This window comes from Humulus lupulus, chromosome 5, assembly GCF_963169125.1.
Source record: "Humulus lupulus chromosome 5, drHumLupu1.1, whole genome shotgun sequence".
NCBI lineage: Eukaryota > Viridiplantae > Streptophyta > Magnoliopsida > Rosales > Cannabaceae > Humulus > Humulus lupulus.
Genome location: NC_084797.1, coordinates 99,662,074 through 99,684,705, shown reverse-complemented (window position 1 = coordinate 99,684,705; position 22,632 = coordinate 99,662,074). Strand labels below are relative to the sequence as shown.

The 22,632-nt window shown below is 39.1% G+C and overlaps 1 protein-coding gene across 2 annotated transcripts; it reads left to right on the top strand.

The window, feature by feature from the left end:
* The first annotated feature begins 15,489 nt into the window (after positions 1-15,489).
* LOC133777549 (nitrate regulatory gene2 protein) lies at positions 15,490-22,058 on the top strand. Of its 2 annotated transcripts, none has more exons than XM_062217215.1 (5): positions 15,490-17,003; positions 17,177-17,361; positions 17,936-18,159; positions 19,713-20,499; positions 20,913-22,058. In XM_062217215.1, the coding sequence occupies exons 1-4, from the start codon at positions 15,752-15,754 to the stop codon at positions 20,497-20,499; spliced, it is 2,448 nt and encodes an 815-aa protein (XP_062073199.1). In that variant the 5' UTR covers positions 15,490-15,751; the 3' UTR covers positions 20,913-22,058. The 2 variants fall into 2 exon arrangements, with proteins under 2 accessions (XP_062073199.1, XP_062073198.1); XM_062217214.1 differs by having other exon boundaries at positions 20,832-22,058.
* Positions 22,059-22,632: the final 574 nt, after the last annotated feature.

Below are 22,632 nucleotides of genomic sequence, written 5' to 3'. Positions count from 1 at the left end.
CCAGTTCTTGATTTTGTACAGAATGTAGAGCTCGGCTAGTACCGATAGCCGTTCAGAGACAGTTGAAATGGGGCTATGCCGACGAATTTAAGGAAGTCGACATGGTATCGATGTAGTGGCAGGGCTGCACCTACTTAGAGATGTGAAGCGCTCCAGGGCCCGAGCCCGTGAATACTTTCTTGTGCCTTCTCATCCTCCTGAGCCAGGCGCACTAATATTTCACTGTCATCTACCCCGTAGTTCGTGAGTATCTTAGCCAAGGAACCCCGATGTCATAGCTTACTTGAAATGTCTTCGGCTTCAAATCCTATGGCAGGACATGGGGTATCTGACGGTGTCGGGCCAGTGTTGGCCTCTTCCTCCGAGAGGCCTCATGGCTGCCGACTCCGGGCTCTCCCATATGATAAGCACCTGGCTGCTGCCAACCACTTATTTCCCCTTCTCGGGGTGTTGTTCTGCCTTTCAGGCCATTTGGAGGATTTTGTTGTCGAAAACCCTTATTGGTGGAGCTGATGAAGCTCCTCAGACATCTAAAAACAAACACCAAGCAGTTAGCCCCTTAACTCGAAGAAAGTTGGGCCAAAATGAGAACCTCTAAGATAACTGCTCGGGGAAGGAGAAAGAAATAGACTAATGACACTGGGGTGTCCTTGGAGCCAAGCACTTGGCACCAGAGACACCACCGGAAAAGATGAACACCCTTGGAGATGATGAACATCCTCGAAATCTAGAAATTTTCTAGATTTCGGCTGAAGACACAGAATGAGGAAAAATGCCCCAAAACACTTAAATGAGCCATTTAGGCAATTTATGACTACAAATAAGGAAAAAACAGTCTATGAAAGGCTCAAAAAACAACTCCTAAGCATGAATCCTAAATTCTAAAATACGCATGAAAACGGAAAGTCACAGTTCAAGGATACTTACTCGAAATGTAGCGTCGGATTGTGCTGAACCGAGTGCAAACTCTGAAGAACTGTTTGTCGTTCACCTAGAAGTATGAAACTTCACGCCAGTTGTCCAGAATGGAAAGGGGGTTGGAGAGGATGCAATGCCAAAAAATGGGCAGAGAGGTTGAAGAGTCGAAGGCGTGAGAAATTTGAAATGGGCTAAAATAATGTTGAAAATTTGACTCTCGACCTTTTATTAGTCCGGTGCTTAGGGGCGAAGTAAGTTTACCCCAACCGTCGGCTTATCTAGGACATGGGTACTCGAGAATGATCCAAGGGTCAAAGATCATAAAGGTGTGGATCATGATCATTGGCATTAGAAAAGAGAAATCTCGAGTATAAGCCGAAAGAACACCTAGGGTACAGAAAAGACGTTTCGAGCCGCTGATCTGACCCTTCATTAATTGCACGAATTGATGGGCCCAGCAATGGGGATTCAACACGTGGTAGGAAATCTTATATTGACATCAGCAGAAATCCAAACGTTTCTATCCGAGGAAATTTTGAGTTTTCCCCAGTCTTAAGTCTCCACTATCCGAGGACGAGTAGAGACTTGGGAGCAATTTTTGTCTGTATTTTTACCCAAAGACACATGATCGTCCAAGTAGGACGCGTGGTAGTCCGAGTAAGACATGTGGCAGGAAGTTTACTTCTTTCGATGGGACCACGCCCCTAGGATCAGTCCTCGGGGGGTTGGTCCTATACTCAGAGATTACTCCCCTCGGAAAGAGGAAGGACACAGACATATCCCCATGGCCATGTCTCGAGAGCTATGAACATCTTTCCAAGGATATGTCTCGAGAGCTGCTTGGCAGTCCATGGGTTTCTTACCATCAATGATATTCCAGGCTGAGGATCTTGCCCTCGGGATCTAAAAGATAAGTCAGGTGTCAGCCAATGCGGGTTAACAACATCAAAGGAGTACCTGGCAACCTTTTTGAGCGTCAACAATGTTTTCGATTGCACGACTCGACAATTCGCACCCCCACTATGCCGTCTAACACAAAGATACGTGCAACATGCCCTGACAGTACCAGGGGCATGTTCCCCATAAAGTAGGTACCTTTCTGCAGTGGGCCCTGCGGATCTCGCTTGGATTGTGGTCTCTATTCAATGTAGCCTAATGCATTGAATTTTTATTAATCCCCCAATAACGGGAAGAATGTATATTAATGATAAATGATTAGTATTAATGACCCTAGCCTTTATAAATAGAGTTGGGAGTCTCATTGTGAAGGGTTCAGTTTTTTTAGAGAGAAAACACCTTGTACTCAGAGCAATCTAAACGTTGCATGAGAATACACCATTGGAACTTGCCATCACAAGCTTCCAATCCTCTTAATACCAAAGACTCGTGGACTGGGGTTCTTTTATTACCCAAACCACATAAAAATCCTTGTGTTCATGTTGCTTATTTCTTTAATCTCTCGTTTTAAGGTTGATAACGAAGAAGACAGTCAACAACTTATTTATTATTTATTATTTTTATTTTAAATTTATTTACCTTATTTAGATAATTTTATTATTATTTTTTTAATCTATATAAGATGGCTTTAAAACTAACGGTGTTGGAAAACAATAAAAAAAAGTGTTAAATCTAATTGAAACTAACAATTTTCGTTAAACTCACATTTATAAGATAACTCAAAAGTTTATAAGATGTAAATGATACTCTCTCTCATTAAATATATATATGTACGCCCTAAATATCCGCACACACTTTGGCGAGCTAAAGAAGGGCCTAACTCGATCTGCCACGTCTCAACCGTCCATCCGGAGCTGTTTGTCACCGTCCCCTAAGTAACCAGCCCGAGCTGGTTATTCATTTAGTTGCTCCTTGGAGTCATTGTGTCGGCATGATAAGAGCGACGAGCTAGCGCTAGATTAAGCTCGTAGTGCATCAGAGGCCTGACACCCCTGAATCCTTGTAAAGTCAACCACGCAATATAAATGTGCGTATATCAGACATCATGTGTCTGTTCTATTCCTGAATTCTCGGATACGCAGTATCAACGTGCGTGTTCAGACATCCCACGCCTAAGTTGGGTCATGCGGCCCATTACCCATCTTTACCTATTGATTAGACCACACTTCACTGTAAGGTTTAGGAATTAATCATCGATGTCACATAAATGACATGATGGATGAAAAGGTCACGGGATGACCCCAATATCTACTCAGATATCAATCTCCTATAAATACTGAAACCCTGGATAGTGCAAGGGGTTGGCTTCTTCTTGTAAAAAAACAAACATCTTGTAATAAATACTGAGGATATATCAATAATATCGACTGGTGGACTAGGGAGATTTTAACCTCCGAACCACCTAAAAAAGGAGTGATTGTTAGTTCCTTGCAATTAATTTCCACATCCTAGATTACTATCATTTTCATATTACGGTTTATCAATCAGCACTAATCCATCCTACTTATTCGTATAATTATCTGTTGGTGAAAAACTGCGTCGACAATATATATCTTTATATAATATAAACGTGAGTTTATCAGAAATTGTTGTTTTCCGTTATATTTAACATTATTTTCTAAAAAAATTAGTTTTAAAATCATCTAAATAAGGTAAATAAATTTTAAAAAATAATACAAAGTAATAAAGTCATCTATATAAGCTTAATAAATTGAAAAAAAAAATTAATAAATGAGTCATAATAATTTCTCATCACATATTTTAAAATTTCATATTAAATTATTCTATCAATTATAGTATCAAAACTATAACGGAAAAATATTTATATGCTTAAATTTATTTTTTTTCTTTTATTAATTATGTATTTTGTCATTTAACGAATTTTGTTTATCCAAATATATATATGTAATAGTGAAATAAGACATAAATCTACATATTTTTTTTATTTTGACCATTTAGTTTTTTAATGAGAAATTACTTATTTTAATTGCTCTAGCCATTAATTAAATAATATATATTTTTATATATAAATTTTTGTCGGTTTAACATTTTTTAAATTAAATAATTAAAATTTGAGTAAATAAACTTTTTAAATTCATAGTTTTAATTTAGAATTTTTTAATGTTTTATTATATTAAAATTCATAGTTATCTTTTCCAAAAGAAAATTAGACAAAAAATATATTTAATTTTAAAACTACAATGCACCATATCTTTATATATATATATTGGACAATATTTTGGTTTGTTTGTTTTAATATGTTGATGTCATTCTTTTATAATATATATCATTGTTCATTTATTTAAAATTTATATGACAATTGAAAAAACATAATAAAAATACATTAATACATATTCTAAATAAAACTAAGTAAACATGTATTGCACGTTGCTTTTACATAGTATATATATTATGGAGCTTCTTAGGCAGGTATGAGCGTTTTCTATTTTCGACACTTGAAGAAATTATAACCCAAATTTTTCATATAATGACGTATATGGTAGTTGTTGACCTGTGAAATTTGCCAACAGTTGTATGTACAATATACGACACATTTTGAACGGAATGAATCTAATATACGACAGAGTACAAATATCTAAACAAAAACACACAATAATTTATAGTGGTCCATCCCTGTTCTTCTGAACAGTAATAACCTAATCCACTTATTCTTTAGTATTGAATTGCTTGATAGACAATTACAAAGATCAACTCAGAGTTCACTCTTCACAAGTTCGTCCAAAAGATCGATCCAAAAAGTCCAGAAAAAGAGATCCCTTGAAAGGAAGCCCTGGGTCCTTTATTTATAGTACCCAGGGGTTGTTACATGATCAATAAGAGTTGGGATCGTGGTTTGGTACACGATCATTGGGAGTGGAGATATGTGTCCACCCTCCCATGATTATGAGATCGTGGGTCTTCCCGTTGTCTTCTCTGGATCATGGTTGATAATGCACGATTGAGACCTTCGAGAAAATGATAAGTCTTGATTGGTTTATGAGACTTAGGTGCTAGGCTCGACGACCCTTTAGAGCATGGGTGCTAGACCCGTTGGTCCTCTGGGTGCTAGACATGTTGATCTCAATTTGAACGAGCGTGATTTTTACCTAGTGAAGTGTCTTTGGGAGTGTAGGACATCCACCATATGAAGGATAGGGTGGGCCGACCACCCTAGGGGTTGGGGTCAGGCCGACCACCCTAGGGGGCCAATACCAGGCTGACCACCACTAGGGGGTTTAGGCCTGGTTGACTTTCTATAGGTCTTGGACCTATCTGTTTTTCTCATCGCGATCTTTTTTCAATACTTCGTTGTTTTTCCCTGATTTGTGATGCCACGTGTCGCTTTCTCATTCACCGCGTCATCTCTGGATTTTTGAGGGATAACATTTGGCCCCCAAGTTTATCGTGATGTGTTCAACATCACGGTAAACTTGATCTGGCCCGAGATACATATCGTAGCAGTACTTTAACAGCAAAGTCCCTCAGGACATTACATAATACTTTTATTAACAATCGATAAGTTGCTCAGCACGAATTTTTCAAGAATAATTGTAATTCCTAAAAATAATTATATTTTTCAAGGAAAATTAATTTCCTAAAAATCTAATATATTTTTCAAGGAAATTATAAAATCCTAAAAACATAATATATTTTTCAAGGAATTTTGAATTCTTAAAAGTATAATATATTTTTCAAGGAATTTTGAAGTCCTAAAAATATAATATATTTTTCAAAGATGTTAATTCCAAAAAATACAAAATATTTTTCAAGGAATTTTGAATTTTTAACAATACTAGATATTTTTCAAGGATTTTGAATACCTAAAAATATATGGTTAGCCTGAGAGGCTATAAGTAGGGTATTCACTTCTCAGTTCTTTGTTATGTGCGCCTAAGCTGTAGGGTTCTCCAAGCGTGATTTCTTCAATTCTTCATCAAACTCAGATCTTCACCTGGGTAAGTATTTTCTCCTAATCTTTACATCATTTAATTTAAATGTGTGTAGATTTAGAAGAAATACTTTGAATCTTTGAGGAATTTGTCTGGATCTCCTTGTTTTGTTTTTATTTTGATAAAAAATAATTGACTTGTTTGAATCAAAAAATGTTCTTAATAAAAAATTGGCTTGTTCCTTGCCTCTTTTTGCGTGATGCTTAGGGTTTAGATGCTTATAGGGCGATCACCCTATGATTTCCCTAGCTTGGACGAATTCCAGGGTTCCAAACCCTAACATAGACGATTTCACGCTTGTAAAACTCTGACCTAGGCCGACCACTCTTTGAGATTCACTAGCCTGGCAATTTTCAGGCTTGTAAAACTGTAACGACCCAAACTTGCTAATAAGGCTTAAGGGCTTTGATTAGCGTGTCGAGAGGGCATAATTGGTATATGTGTGATTTAATGGTTTAATGCATGATTATGTGGCTTGCATGATTAATATGATTATATGACTATGTGACATGCATGTTTGTGAGTATTAGATATGCATGTGGGCCCTTTATAACTTATAAGGGCATATTTGTAATTTTGGCTCGTTGTGGGCATAAATGTGATTATATGTGATAAATTGTTGAGACCACATTATTATGTGGATATATTTGCAGCATATGGCTCGAGACGGTCCTAGTGAGCGGATTGGTGAAATAGTCATAGTGGGGATTAATACCTGGCTTGGGAAAAGCTTGGGGTATTTTTGGGAATTAAGAAAAATATCTTGGGAATTATTAGATACTGAGTAAATAATTGGTAATTAATTGGATGAAGGGTTTAATTGGTAGATGGTAGGAACATTTAAGGAATTAGCGGGAACAGGGGGAGAATGGTCATTTTACCCCTAGGGACAACTTAAGGATTAGTAAACCTAGAAGGGAAAAATAGTCTTCTGAATTATCAAAGGATTTGCTCAGAAATCACATAGAATTAAGGCAGAGGAAAGTAGAAACATCTCAAACCCTCTCATCTCTGTCTCACAGTTTTATTTCCTCTCTCACTCTCTCATGTACCTTGAAGCTAAGGAAGGAAAAAAAAGGGCAGAAGCTTAGGCTTGAAGCTGGATTCTTTGAAGAAAATTGGAGGTGATTAAGCTAGGAATTAAAGCTGGAACTTGGGAGGATTCAACCACTGTTGAGGTAAGCTCTAATCTTTTAATTTGTTGAAGAACTTAGTTCAATAGGGTGGAGTTAGAGCTGAGTAGTTTTGAAGCTTGGAACATGTGTTAATTCTAGGTTCTTGGGTATAAGTTAGTTGATAAATTGCTGGAAGTTTGAGTAGAGCTTCTGTGTTTATGTGAGCTTATAATTTATGGTTAGAGTCTTGGTTTTGCCCTGGTGATTTAGTTGGAAGTGGGAGTGTGATAGGCTTTGAAACCTTGTAGTTCTTTGCTGGAAAAGGGTTGGAGAAAACCCAGATTTTTTTGAGCTTGAGGGGGCTGCGCCGCGACCCAACCCTGGGGCGCCGCAATGCGTGTGGCTTGTTTGGCCTGGGTTGCTCTCTGAGATGGGGGCGCACCACAACCCACTAGGCCAAGTCGCGGCCCGCCTCCCCTTTGGCCTAGGTCCCTTCTCTTTGACTTGGGGGCAAGTTGCGACACACTAAGCCAAGTCGCGACTTGCCTGGGGATTTTAGCCTTAGAATTATTTCTAGAATTGGTAAGGCTCAGGGGTTCGAACCTAGGCGCTCGAGACAATTTCTACTATCCAGTTTAGTAGAAATTGAGGTCCCGGAGGCTAGTTTGTGCCTCATAAGTATTTATTTGGATTGGAAGTTAACAATTACCCATTGGACAATGTGACTAGGTTTGTCGCCAAGGCTCGGGACTAAGGATCGTGCTCGAGACCATTCCATTATCTCCGTCCAGAATTAAAGGTAAGAAAACTGCACCCTTGTGTGGCTATGTTGGGACTGAGATTCCCTGTATTTGAATACATATGATGTATAATTGTGATAATGCCATGTGAGCATGAAATGAACGACCTAAGAGTGTCGGGGATGACAATTTGCGCATAGGACGCGACTTGGCCACTGTGAGCTGGGGTCAGCTAGATAAACACTGGACTCAACCTAAGCAAGCCGGAGTCAGTGGGTTAAACAGAGGGTGTGACCTAAGGGCATCAACCCTTAGTATTGAGTATTGATTGAAATAAACTGTTGAATATAGATGTTTATTATTGTTAGCTTGATGCTATGGATTGTTGAATATCTAGTTAATTGTCTTGTGAGTTATGTGATTATCATCATTAATTATGTTATGCTGTTATGGTTTTCTTGTTGGGCCTCGTCTCACAGGTGCTACGTGGTGCCGGTAAAGGCAAGGGTAAGATGGATCAACCATGAGTTGGAGAGCTCTGGGGGTGAGGTGTACATTGTCAGCTGCTCGTTTGCCATGGCCGAGGGATTGTACAGGGACAGAAACCTAAAATGTGTATTTTTCCATTAGAGTGGCCTCTGATTGTATATAACTTTTGACAGCTTGTAAATTTACTTTTAAACCCTATTTTTGGGATCCTATGTGCCAAACATCTATTTTAATGAAAACTAACCGTTTATGATTAAAATCTTTTAACCCTAACTTGATTATGACTTTAGGATCACATTTTTATTCAATTGACTTGATTAGCAAGTCTTGCACTATTTCAAATACACAGTGCAACAGTCTTGGTTATCCAATGTGTTACAAAAACCCTAGACCAACCACTCTTAAGTTCCCTTGGTCTGGCGATTTCCAGGCTTATAAACATTAGGGTTGGGCGATTTTCAGGGTTTCACATACATGCATAGGTGATTTCCAGGGATGTAAATTCCATCATGGGCCTACCATCCCTAGGGTTTCCATCATGGGTCGACCACCTCTAGGGTTTCCCTTGCATTTCCCTTGTCTTATGCGACTTCTAGGCTTACATATCCTACCATGGGTTGAGCACCCTAGGGTTTCCATCATGGGTCGACCACCCCAAGGGCTTCATTAGCTTGGGCTTATAACCCAAATTTTTTATATAATGACGTATATGTTATTTATTGACTTGTGAAATTGGCCAACGGTCGTATGTAAAATATACGACACCTTTTGAACGGAATGAATCTAATATACAACAAAGTACAAATATCTAAACAAAAACACACATGAATTTATAGTGGTTCAGCCTTGTTCTTCTGAACAATAATAACCTAATCCACTTATTCTTTAGTATTGAATTGCTTGATAGACAATTACAAAGATCAACTCAGAGTTCACTCTTCACAAGTTCGTCCAAAAGATCGACCCAAAAAGTCTAGAAAAAGAGATCCCTTGAAAGGAAGCCCTGGGTCCTTTATTTATAGTACCCAGGGGCTGTTACATGATCAGTAAGAGTAGGGATCATGGTTTGGTAGACGATCGTTGGGAGTGGAGATACGTGTCCACCCTCCCATGATTATGAGATTATGGGTCTTCATGTTGTATTCTTTGGATCGTGGTTGATAATGCACGATTGAGACCTTTGAGAAAATGATAAGTCTTGATTGGTTTATGAGACTTAGGTGCTAGGCTCGACGACCCTTTAGAGCTGGGGTGCTAGATCCGTTGGTCCTTTGGGTGCTAGGCCTGTTGATCTCAGTTTAAACGAGCGTGGGTTTTACCTAGTGAAGTGTCTTTGGGAGTGTAGGTCGTCCACCCTATAAAGGATAGGGTGGGCCGACTACCCCAAGGGGTTCTTGGGCCTGCTTAGGCCAACCACCCTAGGGGGCCAATGCCAGGCCGACCACCCCTAGGGGGTTTAGGCCTGATTGACTTTCTATAGGTCTTGGACCTATCTTTTTTGCTCTTCGGTCTTTTTTCAATACTTCGTCGTTTTTCCATGATTTGTGATGGCGCATGCCACTTTCTCATTCACCACATCATCTCTGGATTTTTGAGGGATAACAGTAGTTATAGCAGGCATCCCACCAGTTTTTGGGAAATTCTGAATAATTTACAATGCCAAAAATAACATTTCAATAAAAAGTCTGAATAATGTTGTATCAATATGATAAAAAATTCGGAACCCAGTTTTTGGTACAATAAATTATCTTGATTTTCTCAAAAACGTGATAGAGGTTCGCTATATAAAAAAAATCGTAGTCATAACTTATCCACATGCCAAAACAAAATAGTGTCGTATTGATAAGGTAAAAAACATACCCTATTGCAGACTTTCCCATATTTATATATTGGTCATTTATGATTTTTTTTCATTCGAACGATGACCTATACATTATCGTGCCTCTTGATTTTTTTGAGTCATTCAAAATTCCCCCAAACTATTCAATGTATTGTAAAGTGAGACTTCCGTCCAATTCCTTCCAATGCGGCTAACAAAATGCTGACATGTTATTTACTTGTTCATGTTTATTGGCCACGTTAAGGTCACGTGTGTAATTTAAAATAAATCTTAATCATAATATAAATAAATTAAAACTTAAAACTAATCTAATTAATAAACACATTCTGAAATACCGATACCATTTTTTTTTTAAATCACTGATAAAAAAAAATCAAATTAAAAATTAACCCTAATCTTCCTCTTCTCCTTTTCTCAGGTGTGGCTGGCGTTGACAAGGCAATTGGGAACGATGGCTCTTTCAACTTGGTAAAGTCGGCGATGATGGGCTGTGGGAAGGCTCGATTTGATTTCTAAGAAGGGATGGTTTTGAATTAATGGGTCGAGGTCAGGGATGAGAGTTGCTTGACGGAGGGGTCGGGGGCTGCATGTGTCAGCAATGGGAACGAGCTGGATAGAAGAGACTCGGGAATTAATCGAAGACAAGATATCTTTGATTTGTGTAATGGGTTGAGTTTATTCATAGATTGTTCTTTAATCTGGGCTGGGGAAGACGCGGTTGGGATCTCCATTGGTGTTTGCAGGCATAGATGGCTTGGCTAATGGTGATGTACATATGCCATATTGAGTTAGATTTGTGATTTTGGTTTGCTTTGGTTGTAGTTTTGTGTTGATTTTAAGTTATGATTTTTTAATTTTAGGTGTGACTATGTATATTCATTTCAAATGAATGTTTATGTGTTTGATGGGTTTATTAGATATAGTCTGAGTTGATTTTGTGTTCATAATTTTGGGCCAATTTTACAAGTTTATGGGGTTTAATTTTGGATGAAAGAAGATGGTACATCTGAGTTCCCGATTCATTTTGGAAGAACATCAGTATAAATATATCTGAGCTATGTTTTTTAAAATGTTGTTCTCGTTTTTGTTTTACTTTAATTTTGTTGGAAGATAAAAAATGTGAGTTTGGAGATGAACATCACTATATCTAATTTTATTTATTTATTTTTAATTTTAAAATTTAAATTAATTTTTTATTTCAATTAATTGTTTTTTTAATGCCACATAAGCATTAATAAATAATATGGATGTTGTAACGACCCCAAATTTGCTAATGAGGCTTAAATGCCTTGATTAGCGTGCCGGGAGGGAATAATTGGAAAGATATGGTTTGCATGAATATATTGATTTAAATGCATGATTTTATGATTAATAATGTTTGAATGATAGTTGATGATAATATGATATACATATGATATATGTGTGTTGACGCGGTTCTTCGCCAACAGGTAATTAAGAGAAGGAGAGAAAAATGATTAGTGCTAAATGTGAACCGAAATTGATATATGATCTTAGAGAACCAAAAGGGTGACTCAAGACACGGTTTTTAAGTGGTTCGAAGGTTAAAAATCCTTCTACTCCACTAGTCAATATTATTGATCTATACTGAGTATTTGGTTACAAAGTATTTCTTACAAGAGATTATTTTTCCAACCTCTATCAACTCCCAGGGTCTCCATATTTATAGGAGAAGGCACCTGGAAGTTGGTAGGGAGGTCATCCCGTGACCTTCTTACTTGTCATATAAATTCTGTGACATTCATGATTAATTCCTAAACCTGACACATAAGTGTGGTCAAATCAATAGGTAAGGAAGTAATGGGCCGCACGGCCCAACCCAATCGTGGGTGTCTGAATCACGCACGTTCCTGCTGCGTGTCCGAGAAGTCAGGGGGATATCAGACACGTGATGCCTGATATATGCACGTTTACCTTGCGTGTGTTTACTTCTCAAGGGGTCATAGCTCCATATCCAGCTCGTACCGCGAGCTGCATACTGGACTCGACCTTCGGCCTTCAGGGGGCCTGCTCCAGTCTTGGACAATGGTGGCGAGCCCTTTGGGCTTCCTCGAGCTAACGACAGAAGCTCCGGTCTTGGGGGAGTTCATGAGATAACTACGATTAGTCAGCAGCTCGGCTTGCTAATCAGCCCGCGGGAAAACCAGGGCGTACAATGTGAGAACCACATTATTATGTGGGTAGGTCTGTAGAGCACGACTCGAGGTGATCCTAAGGCTAGTTAGCGGGGAAAAGTCACAACAGGGCTTAACAGCTGACTTTGGATAAGTCAAGGGTATTTCAGGTATTGGGTAGTTATTTAGACTATCGGGTTATGAAAATAAATATATGGAGATATATTTGAGGTTAGGAAGTCTAGGCGGGAATATTGGGGAATTTTACCATTTTGCCCTCGGGGACGTTTCCGGCACCCCGAACCTCAGGATTTACTTAACGGGATAAGGTTAGACTAAAGGAATAGATAGACATAAATATTAGACCGACTCTTTCTCAGCCCTTCTCTCTTCTCTCTCATTCAAGGAAACACAAAGAGGAAACCATTGATAATTTAGTGAATCAAGCTGGGAATTTCTGAGAATTGAGGTAGGGATTTGGAGGCTTAGCTCAAGAATTAATCAAGAACTAAATCAGGGCTAAGGTAAGCACTTAATTTCCTTTTCTGTGGTTAGAAATTCTGGGTTTTGGTTGGGGTTTGAGGTAAATATGGTTTTGATGTTTAAAGATAGAATTAAGGAGGAAAGCTTGGGAATTAGCTTGGTTTTGACTTGGTGAAGTGGTTCAGCAAAAGAGGTAAGTCTCAATTCATGATTTAGAAGTTTTAATTTGAGTTTGAATGACTGGTTTGAGTGTTTATAGCTCTTGAGTTTCAGAAATTGAAAAGAGAATTTTAGAGTGTGTTAGGCTGGGTTTTCTGTGGAATTTTGTTGTTTAAGTCATGCTAAAAGTGTTGGGATTGTTGGGTGTTGAAGTAGGGAGCTTAAGGGTGATTTTGGCTAAGGTTTCAAGCCTAGAAATGGTGGGAATTCTGGGTTCAAAGGGAAGGGCCGCGGCTCTGTTCTAGAGCGTTGCGGCCCTAGGATGAAGATGTGCCAAGAGGGCTCGGCCAAAGGTGAGCGCCGCGGCGCCCAAGGCAAGGGCCGCGGCGCGTGTCCTCCTTCAGGGGTAGCTTTGGTTCTGTTTCGAGGGTAGGGCCGCAGCTAAGCTTCAAGGGCCGTAGCCCTTGGTTGTGCACTTAAACTTTTAGGGATTTTAGGCATGGGAATGTGGTCTAGAATGCTCGGGATCGTTTTCGCCACCATGCTTGGCGAGATTCGATTTCCCGGAAGTTAGTTTTGAACCTGAAAACCTATATTTGGATATTAATGGAACCTTATACTTTGGTTGTGACTAGGTGATAAAAGCTTAGGCTTGGGAACGGATTGTGCTTGAGGAGTGTTGCTCGTAAGTAATTATTGCAAAGGTCAAAGGTAAGAAAACTGCACCTGGTTGAATATATGTGATGGGACTAAGGGTTCCCTAATGTGAATGCTTGAAAAGATGGTATTATGCCATGCAAGCTATTTAGTGAACCAATGGCCTAAGGGTGCCAAGGGTTACACTAGCGCACAGGCCGCGGCTCGGCCACTGGTAGCCGAGGACAACTTAATATGCACTGAGCTCGGTTTAAGCGGACCGGAGTCAGTGGGATAAATAGAGGGTGCGGCCTAAGTTGTCGGCCCTGATTATTATGTGATATAAATGTTATAAGTGTTTGATTGCATCCATAACTCTGAATATATGCTGAGTGGTATTAATGTGGATTATTTGATGAGAGTTCATGTTTGGTGAATTTTACTGTCTGATATACTTGATTGTGTTGCATTTCATGTTTTCTTGCTGGGCCTTGGCTCACGGGTGCTACGTGGTGCAGGTAAAGGCAAGGGTAAGCTTGATCATCCTTGATTGGAGAGCTCTGCGAGCGGAATGTACATAGCCAGCTGCTCAGTCGCCACGGTTGAGGTTTAGGCAGGGACGCAAAACCCAGAGAATGTCTATTTTGCCTTAGTATGGCTAACCTTTGTTTATGTTTCTTTTTGGAAGTCTGTAAATCAACTTTTAACTCTGTTTCTGTTGGGATCCCGTATATATAACAGTTTAATTATATAAAATGAGTCTTTTGAGACCAAAACCTTTTTAACCCTAGCTCATACATGTTTAATGACACGTTTTCAAATTAATGGCTTGATTAGCAAGTCTTGTACCTTTATAAGTACACAGTGTATCGGTCTTGGCTATCCAGGGCGTTAGAGATGTTTAGACAATGACATGGATGACCACATAAGCTTATTTTAAGGCCACATATAGTTTCGTGACAAAATGATAGACGAAAGTCCCATTTTATGACACTCGTGAATAATTCAAGAGAATTTTTAACAGTACGAAAATATCAAGGGTGATGATAATGTATAAGTCATAGTTCGATATATATATAGGGTGCCATTATAATAGTGATTATTTTTAATCACTATCTCTAGGTATTTTTAGTATTTTTGATACATGAATAAGCTAAGAGTCTAATTTTTTATATGACGGTGTATAATATAGTTACATGAGACCTCCCACAAATTTTTAAGAAATTCTAAATAAGTGATGGTGCCGAAATCAAGATTCAAACAGGTTGTTGCACTCGTGCTTGTTTCAATATTTATACGTGCATGCAACATGCTATTTGAATCCTGATTTTGGCATCCTAAATTATCCAAAATTTCCTGAAAATGTGTAGGAGATCCCGATAACTACATTATACACTATCATGTAACAAAAATCAAACAAAAATCAAGGTACAACTTATCCATGTACTGAAAACACTCAATTTTTTTTTTTTTTTTTAATTACTAACTAAAATATTTCTATATATATATATATCAAATTTATGTAGAAAAATAGAAGAGCCTCCATAGTGACAAAAGTGGTCAGCATATAGTCCGCCGATCTCTATATTCCGGCGATCTGAAAGAGAAGAGACTGAGTGAAGATAGAGTAGATAAATGAAAACAAGTGGGACCACACAATTGGCCGAAAAGAAGATCCACAGACACAGCCACAGGGCTCAGACTCGACCCTCTTCATTTCATACATCTATTTAAGTCTAACAAAAACAAAAAACAGCCTTATGTTATGAAGCACACAAGTAAATTTTATTAGGGTAATCCCAAAATTTATTAAATTAATAATATAATCAGAACAAAGCCCCCCTTCCTTTCTATTAAGTCACCAGATTTATTACCTACTCTCTTACACTATAATCTTACATGAATCTATTATAAAATTAAGTTTGTCTGTGTTTATCTCTCTCTTTTAAATACAATAGAAAAAAAAGACTAAACCAATGTAAAAAAGAAAAAGAAAAAGAAAAGAAAATAGTTCTATTAGTTATGACAATGACCCAGGAACTAGCAAATTAATAATACAATAATAGAAAAAACCAATGTAGATGGGTAAGAAAAAACCAAAAAGCACTCACACACTGTCCAGTCTCAGTGTTTCACTCTCTTATTTTTCTATTCTCAATTTCTATTTCACACTCACACCTACTATAAGAGCCCAAAAGCAAGGCGCAACCATCTCCACCACCACCACCACCACCGAAAGCGCGCCACGCCATACCTCGGAAACCACCGAGGGGTTTCTCTCCTGTTCTTTGTCTTGCTGGGTTTTTGGGTCTGAGCGACCCAATTGTTATTGATGGGTTGTGCGGCCTCGAAGCTCGACAATGAAGACATGGTGAGGCGGTGCAAGGACCGGCGCCGCCTCATGAAAGAAGCCGTCCACGCTCGCCACCACTTGGCTGCTGCTCACGCCGACTACTGCCGCTCCCTCCGCGTCACCGGCTCTGCACTCACTCACTTCGCCGCCTATGAACCCCTGGCCGTTTCTGACCAGACCCCCGCCGTCTTCCTCCACCCTCCGCCGCAGCAGTGCCAGAAATATCCACCGCCTCCCTCCGTCAAACCCATGTCGCCACGAGTTCTATCTCCCTCCCCGTCGCTACGCCAACCTCCACCGCCGCCATTTTCTCCGTTTCCAGCTCATTCTCCCACCATAGCCAGCTCTAAGCTACCCCACATACATTCTTCCTCGTCTCTCGCCTCTTCGGCTGCTTCATCCCGGAGCCACCACCTCCAGCGCCGCCGCAAACAGCAACAGCCGAAGCTTCCCCACATTCTGTCGGAGTCGAGCCCGTCGTCTTCCCCTCAGAGCCAGAAGTCCAATTTCACGACTGGGTTTCCCACAGCTTTCCAGGCCAACTCGACCTATACCAGTACTCCATCTCAGGCATCATCGATTTGGAACTGGGAAAACTTCTATCCTCCTTCACCGCCCGATTCTGAATTCTTCAATCAGCGGCGGGCCGAGCCGAAGCAGTTCCAACACGAGAAGCAGTCTAATCACGACAACGATGATGAAGGTGATTCCGAATTGGGAATGGAAACGGAGACAGAGACCGAAAGATCGGAGTACGATTTTTTTCACCCGAAGGGTCAACAAGACCACCTTCATCACCAGAAGCACGACTTTACCGAGACGGAGAGGGAAGAGGTCCAGTGCAGCGAGTGGGGCGACCATTACAGCACAACGAGCTCGTCTGAGGATGAAGATGACGATAGGGATTCGAGATCCGAGATGGGTGTGCACTCGAATTTCGGATCGTCGACTCGGGCGGAGTCGGTGAGTGCTGCACCTGCTCCTGCTCAGCCTCCACCGCCACCCAAGTACGCGGCCAGTACCAGCAAGTCCGAGAGGATGACGGAGCACTCGTCGGCGAACTACAGGGAGATATCGGACATGAAAATGGTGGTGAGGCACAAGGATCTTAAGGAAATCGTGGAGGCTATTAAAGAGAATTTTGAGAATGCCGCGGCGGCAGGAGACCAGGTTTCGGAAATGCTCGAGACTGGGAGGGCTCAGCTTGATCGGAGTTTTAAGCAGCTTAAAAGTAAGTGTGAATGGGATTTTTGCTTATTGGGTGTCGTCATTTTCACTCAATTGCGTTAAGTTTCGTTCTGATTGCTTGTTTTTAGCAATTTTCTTCTTTTCTAGTTCATACTGGTCCAAAATTATGAGTTCGGCTTTCGATGATGTATGTAATTATTTATTTTTCAAAAACAGAGACGGTTTATCACTCGAGCAGTGTACTCAGTACCTTGAGCTCGAGCTGGACCTCAAAACCGCCCCTGGCTGTCAGGTATAGGCTCGACGCCACCTCACTCGAACAACCGGGCGGTCCAAAAAGCCTTTGCTCCACTTTGGACCGGCTCTTGGCTTGGGAAAAGAAGCTTTACGAGGAAGTGAAGGTATTAATTTAATTTAATTACATGTCAAAAATAAAAAATTAATTAGTTTTATTAAGGCAATGGGGTCAGACCAGTGTAATGAGTAATATAGACTGACTGGTATGGAGTCTGGACGGTGGTGGATAGCGTTACTCCACAGCAGTATTTGACTATTCTCAAAAGTTAAAAACTTAAGCAATTGACATTTTAGTCCCTGCTCAAATGGTGGGGTCCAGTACACTGCTGGGCCTGTCTGTCTGGGTCTTGCTGTAAATTGGACGGTTTGTATTACGAAGAAGTAGCATCTTTTATGGTGTTTAATTATTCCATGTTGGCTTTATGCTAATTTCGTAATTTTCTACCCCGGTGTTTATTGACTGATATACCCTTGACCACATTCCATGTGGCAAGGATATTTTCCATGTGGAAGAATATGAACATGGTTGGGTTCAATTATCTTTTTTCTGTGGACTACTTTGAATCTTTTGATAAATTGTGTTAACTTTTAGAGAAATTTGTCTTGTAGATCTCTTCTTTAAATGTTATTCATTCTATATGTTGGAACTGTTTTGTGATAAATTTGTATTGAAATTAGGCAAGAGAAACTGTCAAGATTGAGCATGAAAAGAAGTTGTCATTGCTACAAAGTCAGGAGTACAAAGGAGAAGATGAAATTAAGCTAGACAAGACCAAAACTTCCTTAAAGAAGCTGCAGTCACTTATTATAGTCACATCTCAGGCCGTTTCTACAACCTCAACTGCCATCATTGGTCTCAGAGACTCTGACCTGGTTCCCCAGCTCGTTGAACTCTGTCACGGGTAAGTATCGACTCACTTGATTTTAACCAACTATGGATTGTTGAGGGCTGTGAACTGACGCCATCTAATTAAGTTTGGTTAGAACATGTGATTTAATATGCACAAAATATCTTAGTCGAAAGACTCCTGAGCCCAGACATATTCATGGGATATGTAAGTCATGTGACGGCATTGGCGTTTCTTGACCAGTTTGATGATTTTAAATTGTCCACTAACCATTTTAACTTCACCTGAAAACTAACATGAAATTTTGATTGAACTTCAAAAAAATTCCTTTTTTCTTTTCTTTTCATTTCTCATATTCGATTTGTCTTGTTGTGAAGTGTAGTCAATCAACTTGATGTCACTTGTAGCCATAATGTTAAATGTGCTACTAAACTGTGTTGAAAATGTGAATTGCTAGTGCATCCTCAATAGGATAGCTCAAAGTGGAAGCTTTGAGGATTGATACTCTGGTTGCTATATATACATTTAGAGTAGATACGCTTTGCATTTGTACTGGTTTGAATTCTCTCATTCACAATGCAAAATACAACGTGCATTGACTTGGTAGATGAAACTCATTATTGATAGCTGCTATGGTACCACTTGCTTCGTCCCCTCTGGAAGCACATGTGCCTTAGTTGTACTGGATTGTCCAGTTGCTAGCTATTTCTTAATACTAAATGGTGGCCCAGTATCTGGCTTTTTGGTGGTTATGTTTCACTTATCTCCAGATCCATTCAGGACCCCAAAAGTTATTGTATGTGGAGTTAGGTGTGTTGGACTTCATTGCCATGTGGCCCACCCACTATTGTCTTTCTCTAGGGGTCTAGAATTATTTCTTGTTCAATAGATGTGAGTTAGTCAAGGAAATCATCATCACATCATTTTGATCATCATTGGCATTGCTGTTACTCACAACACTTGTTGAAACCTTTTTTTACATTTTTTAATTTAATTTAATTTTATATGTATATTTGTAAATTTTTATTATATTTGTTATTAGTATTTACGTCAGGCTATTTAGTTAAAGGAAATTCTAGTGAAGCAAAAGAAGAAAGGAAAGGGTATGATGGTAGTAGTGAGATGATTCCTGACAAACCAGTTTGAATTGGCTTTCAAAATGTGTAATTGCCCTTCAATTATTTATATTCACATAATACGAAAAGACTGAGAGATGTTTCTTTTTCCCTCTTTTATCTTCACCAGTGGGTCCACAGGCCTTTATTGCCTTCCAGCTATTCAGTAGGGCTCGGGTACTAAGGTATCATTGCCTGAACGAGGAACACTAACAATAAATCATCAAGGAAATAAACAACAGTAATGTTTTTGAAGTAAAATCAGTGATGAAATCTTTCTCTTTCAGCCTACTGCATATGGACTATCTAACAAGCAATAACATTTCTGAATTGGTATTACAAGGACTTCTGATTGCCTATCTGTATTTAGTCCTCAAAGCTTTGGCCATGGTGAATTGGTGTTATGGACAAAGATTCATGTGGTCTCTTCATGACAGGTTACGAATGTTAGCACTTTTCTAATGTATATTTCTCCTCATGTATTGAATGTAGGTTTATGTATATGTGGAGATCAATGCACCAGTACCATGAAATTCAAAATAATATTGTGCAACAAGTTCGTGGCCTTGTGAACAGAACGTTGAAGGGTGAATCAACTTCTGAGCTACACCGGCAGGCAACTCGTGACCTCGAATCAGCCGTCTCTTCATGGCATTCCAGCTTTTGCCGCTTAATAAAGTTCCAACGGGACTTTGTTAGGTCACTTCATGGATGGTTCAAGCTCACTCTTACTCCTGTTGACAATGACAATGTCAATGGCAACAGGGAGCCCTCCGATGTGTATGTCTTCTGTGATGAATGGAAGCTTGCACTTGATCGCGTTCCAGACACAGTGGCATCTGAGGCCATCAAGAGCTTTATCAATGTTGTCCATGTGATATCCGCCAAGCAAAGTGAAGAGCTCAAGGTAAGAAAACGCACTGAAAGTGCATCAAAGGAGCTCGAGAAGAAGGCATCATCTATCCGAAACTTGGAGAGGAGATTCTATCAGTCATACTCCATGGTTGGTATTGGGATGCCCGACTCTGGGCCAGAAAACGGATTAGTCTTGGATGCTCGGGACCCGCTTGCTGAGAAAAAGACAGAACTTGCAGCTTGCCAGAGACGAGTTGAAGATGAGATGATGAGGCATTCCAAGGCAGCGGAGGTAACAAGGGCCATGACTCTAAACAATCTTCAAACGGGTTTGCCAGGAGTGTTCCAAGCACTGACCAGCTTTTCTTCCTTATTTACCGAGGCACTTGAGTCAGTTTGTACTCGATCCTATTCAATAAAATAGGTAAAACAGTACATAATTTTTTGCCCACTTATATTTTTGAAGCAAGTTAATATCTCTTAAGAACTGGGATTTTTTTTATTTGGTGGGTGTCATCAAATAGGCTCTTTGCTTTTGAGGGAGTTTTTAATTGTCAATTTGTAAATAGCTGGATTTTTTGTGATTTCGCAGTCCATTCGATTGGGAAAAGAAAATTTTATGTATAGGGAAATCGCTTTACATCATTGTTGTATGTGACACTCTTGCTCTTTTTACGGAAAAAAAAAAAAAACATTGGCTCTGCACCATTCCCATTTCAATCCTTTGTCAATAACATGTTTCCTCTCTACTTGCAGTGTTCTCAAGGAAAGTAAAAACTGAGTACTCTGTTGGCCTGTATGCAAATTACAATTAAAAGTGTCTTTTCAATTTTGCAGTCTACAAAATGACCCCATTTCTGGTCCATACTTTAACTGAAGCCCCTTTTATCAAGAACACAAATGAAAACGCATATGGGCAGGGAACGTGTTGACTGGTTCCAATTTGACTCGTATAAACTCTCTTCTCAGCACCTTCCTTGCCCCCTCGACAAGCTCCAAGAATGATATGATATTTTGACAAATATTAAATATTGCATGAAAAGTATTATAGTGTTTATCTTAAAATTCTTACTATTGAAGTACATGAAATTGAGAATTGGATAAGATACAATTTCCTTTAACTTTTTCAATGAGATTAGGGGATTATTTAAGATGTTGGATTAATTTTTCAATATCTTCTCCAGTTTCATAATAAATTCACATGATAAAAATGATCCAATCTTACTATCAAAACATGATCTTATATAATCCATCATCAATTATAATGGGAAGTTTCTCATTATATGCATGAAGTAGTGTTATAATTAAAATAATTCCTCTCTTTTATTAATATAACAAAAAAATTGCTATTGTTTCCAAAATTTCATAAAATACCCTTATCATAACTCCTCTCTTTCTTCACTCTCAACGCTAAACCAATTCCCTCTACCCCATGGCGGCTCCTCCACCCACCAGCTCAACTATGCAGTGCACCACACACCGTCCCTCCCGACCTTCTTCTTCTCCACTCAACTCGTCGAAATTGTCCAAAGCTTAGTATTGGAGTACAAAATCAATGGTTAAGTACATAGGGTGTTAAATGTTGTGATGGGTGTTGTTTTTTTAATACTTATTATCATATTTCGAACAGATTTGTTGCTATATTTGTGTTCTTGGTTTTTCTTGTATTAGGATATGGTTTTTTTCTCGAAATTTTAATGATTCATCTCGATGGACCTCAATAGGCCTTGCCGAGCCTCGATGGCATTGTTAGGATTAAGGAAGAATAAGGTCCTCGATGGACCTTTATGTATTTTGTTATTTTTTTTACATGAATACACCTTGCTATACCTCGATGATGCTTTTGTATTTTCTTTTAGTTTTATCATGAATACGCCTCACTAGACCTTGATAACATTTGTTAAACCTCGATTATCCTTTTGTATTTTATTTTATTTTTTTACATGAATACACATCGCCACACTGATGGACCTCGGTTGACCATGATTACCTTTCATAATTTATTTTATTTTTTACATGAATACACATCGACGGTCCTTGATGGACCTCAATTACATGAGCGTTGTTGAATATCCGTTGCTAGAGATAAATGTCAGTACCATAATGTATTTTGACTTTCCTAGACGGATTCAAAGTCGCACAATTACATTTAAACTTTTTGAAGACATTACAACATTTGCAGATGACCCAACAGAACAAGACGATTCTGGCTCTGGGTCTCCAATAACCACAGGGTTGTCTTTGGCCAACATAATTAAGTTATATTACTATGCCGATCCATATGAACTTGGGAAATGGGCTAGTCTCTCAGGGGTTTGATTGACAATAATTTGAAAGGAAAAGAGAAAAAAATGAGAAAGAGAAAGATTTGTAATTGGTTTTGATAGCATTATGTCTTACCAACATTATTTATATAATATTTTTTTTTGCCAAAAAATGTATCTTTTGCACATTCATTGGTGTAATTCTACTAGGAGGTGGTATTGGAGAGGGGATTATTTTTCTTCCTCTTTTTCCTTTTCATCATTTTTGGTTGGAGGTATCTCTTGTGCAATAT

Bases quoted from the DNA above. Each gene is read 5' to 3' on its own strand.
- LOC133777549 (XM_062217215.1), top strand. From the start codon at position 15,752: ATGGGTTGTGCGGCCTCGAAGCTCGACAATGAAGACATGGTGAGGCGG. The intron at 17,004-17,176 runs GTAAGTGTGAAT...TTTCAAAAACAG, and splicing joins GAGTTTTAAGCAGCTTAAAA to AGACGGTTTATCACTCGAGC. The intron at 18,160-19,712 runs GTAAGTATCGAC...TATTGAATGTAG, and splicing joins CTCGTTGAACTCTGTCACGG to GTTTATGTATATGTGGAGAT.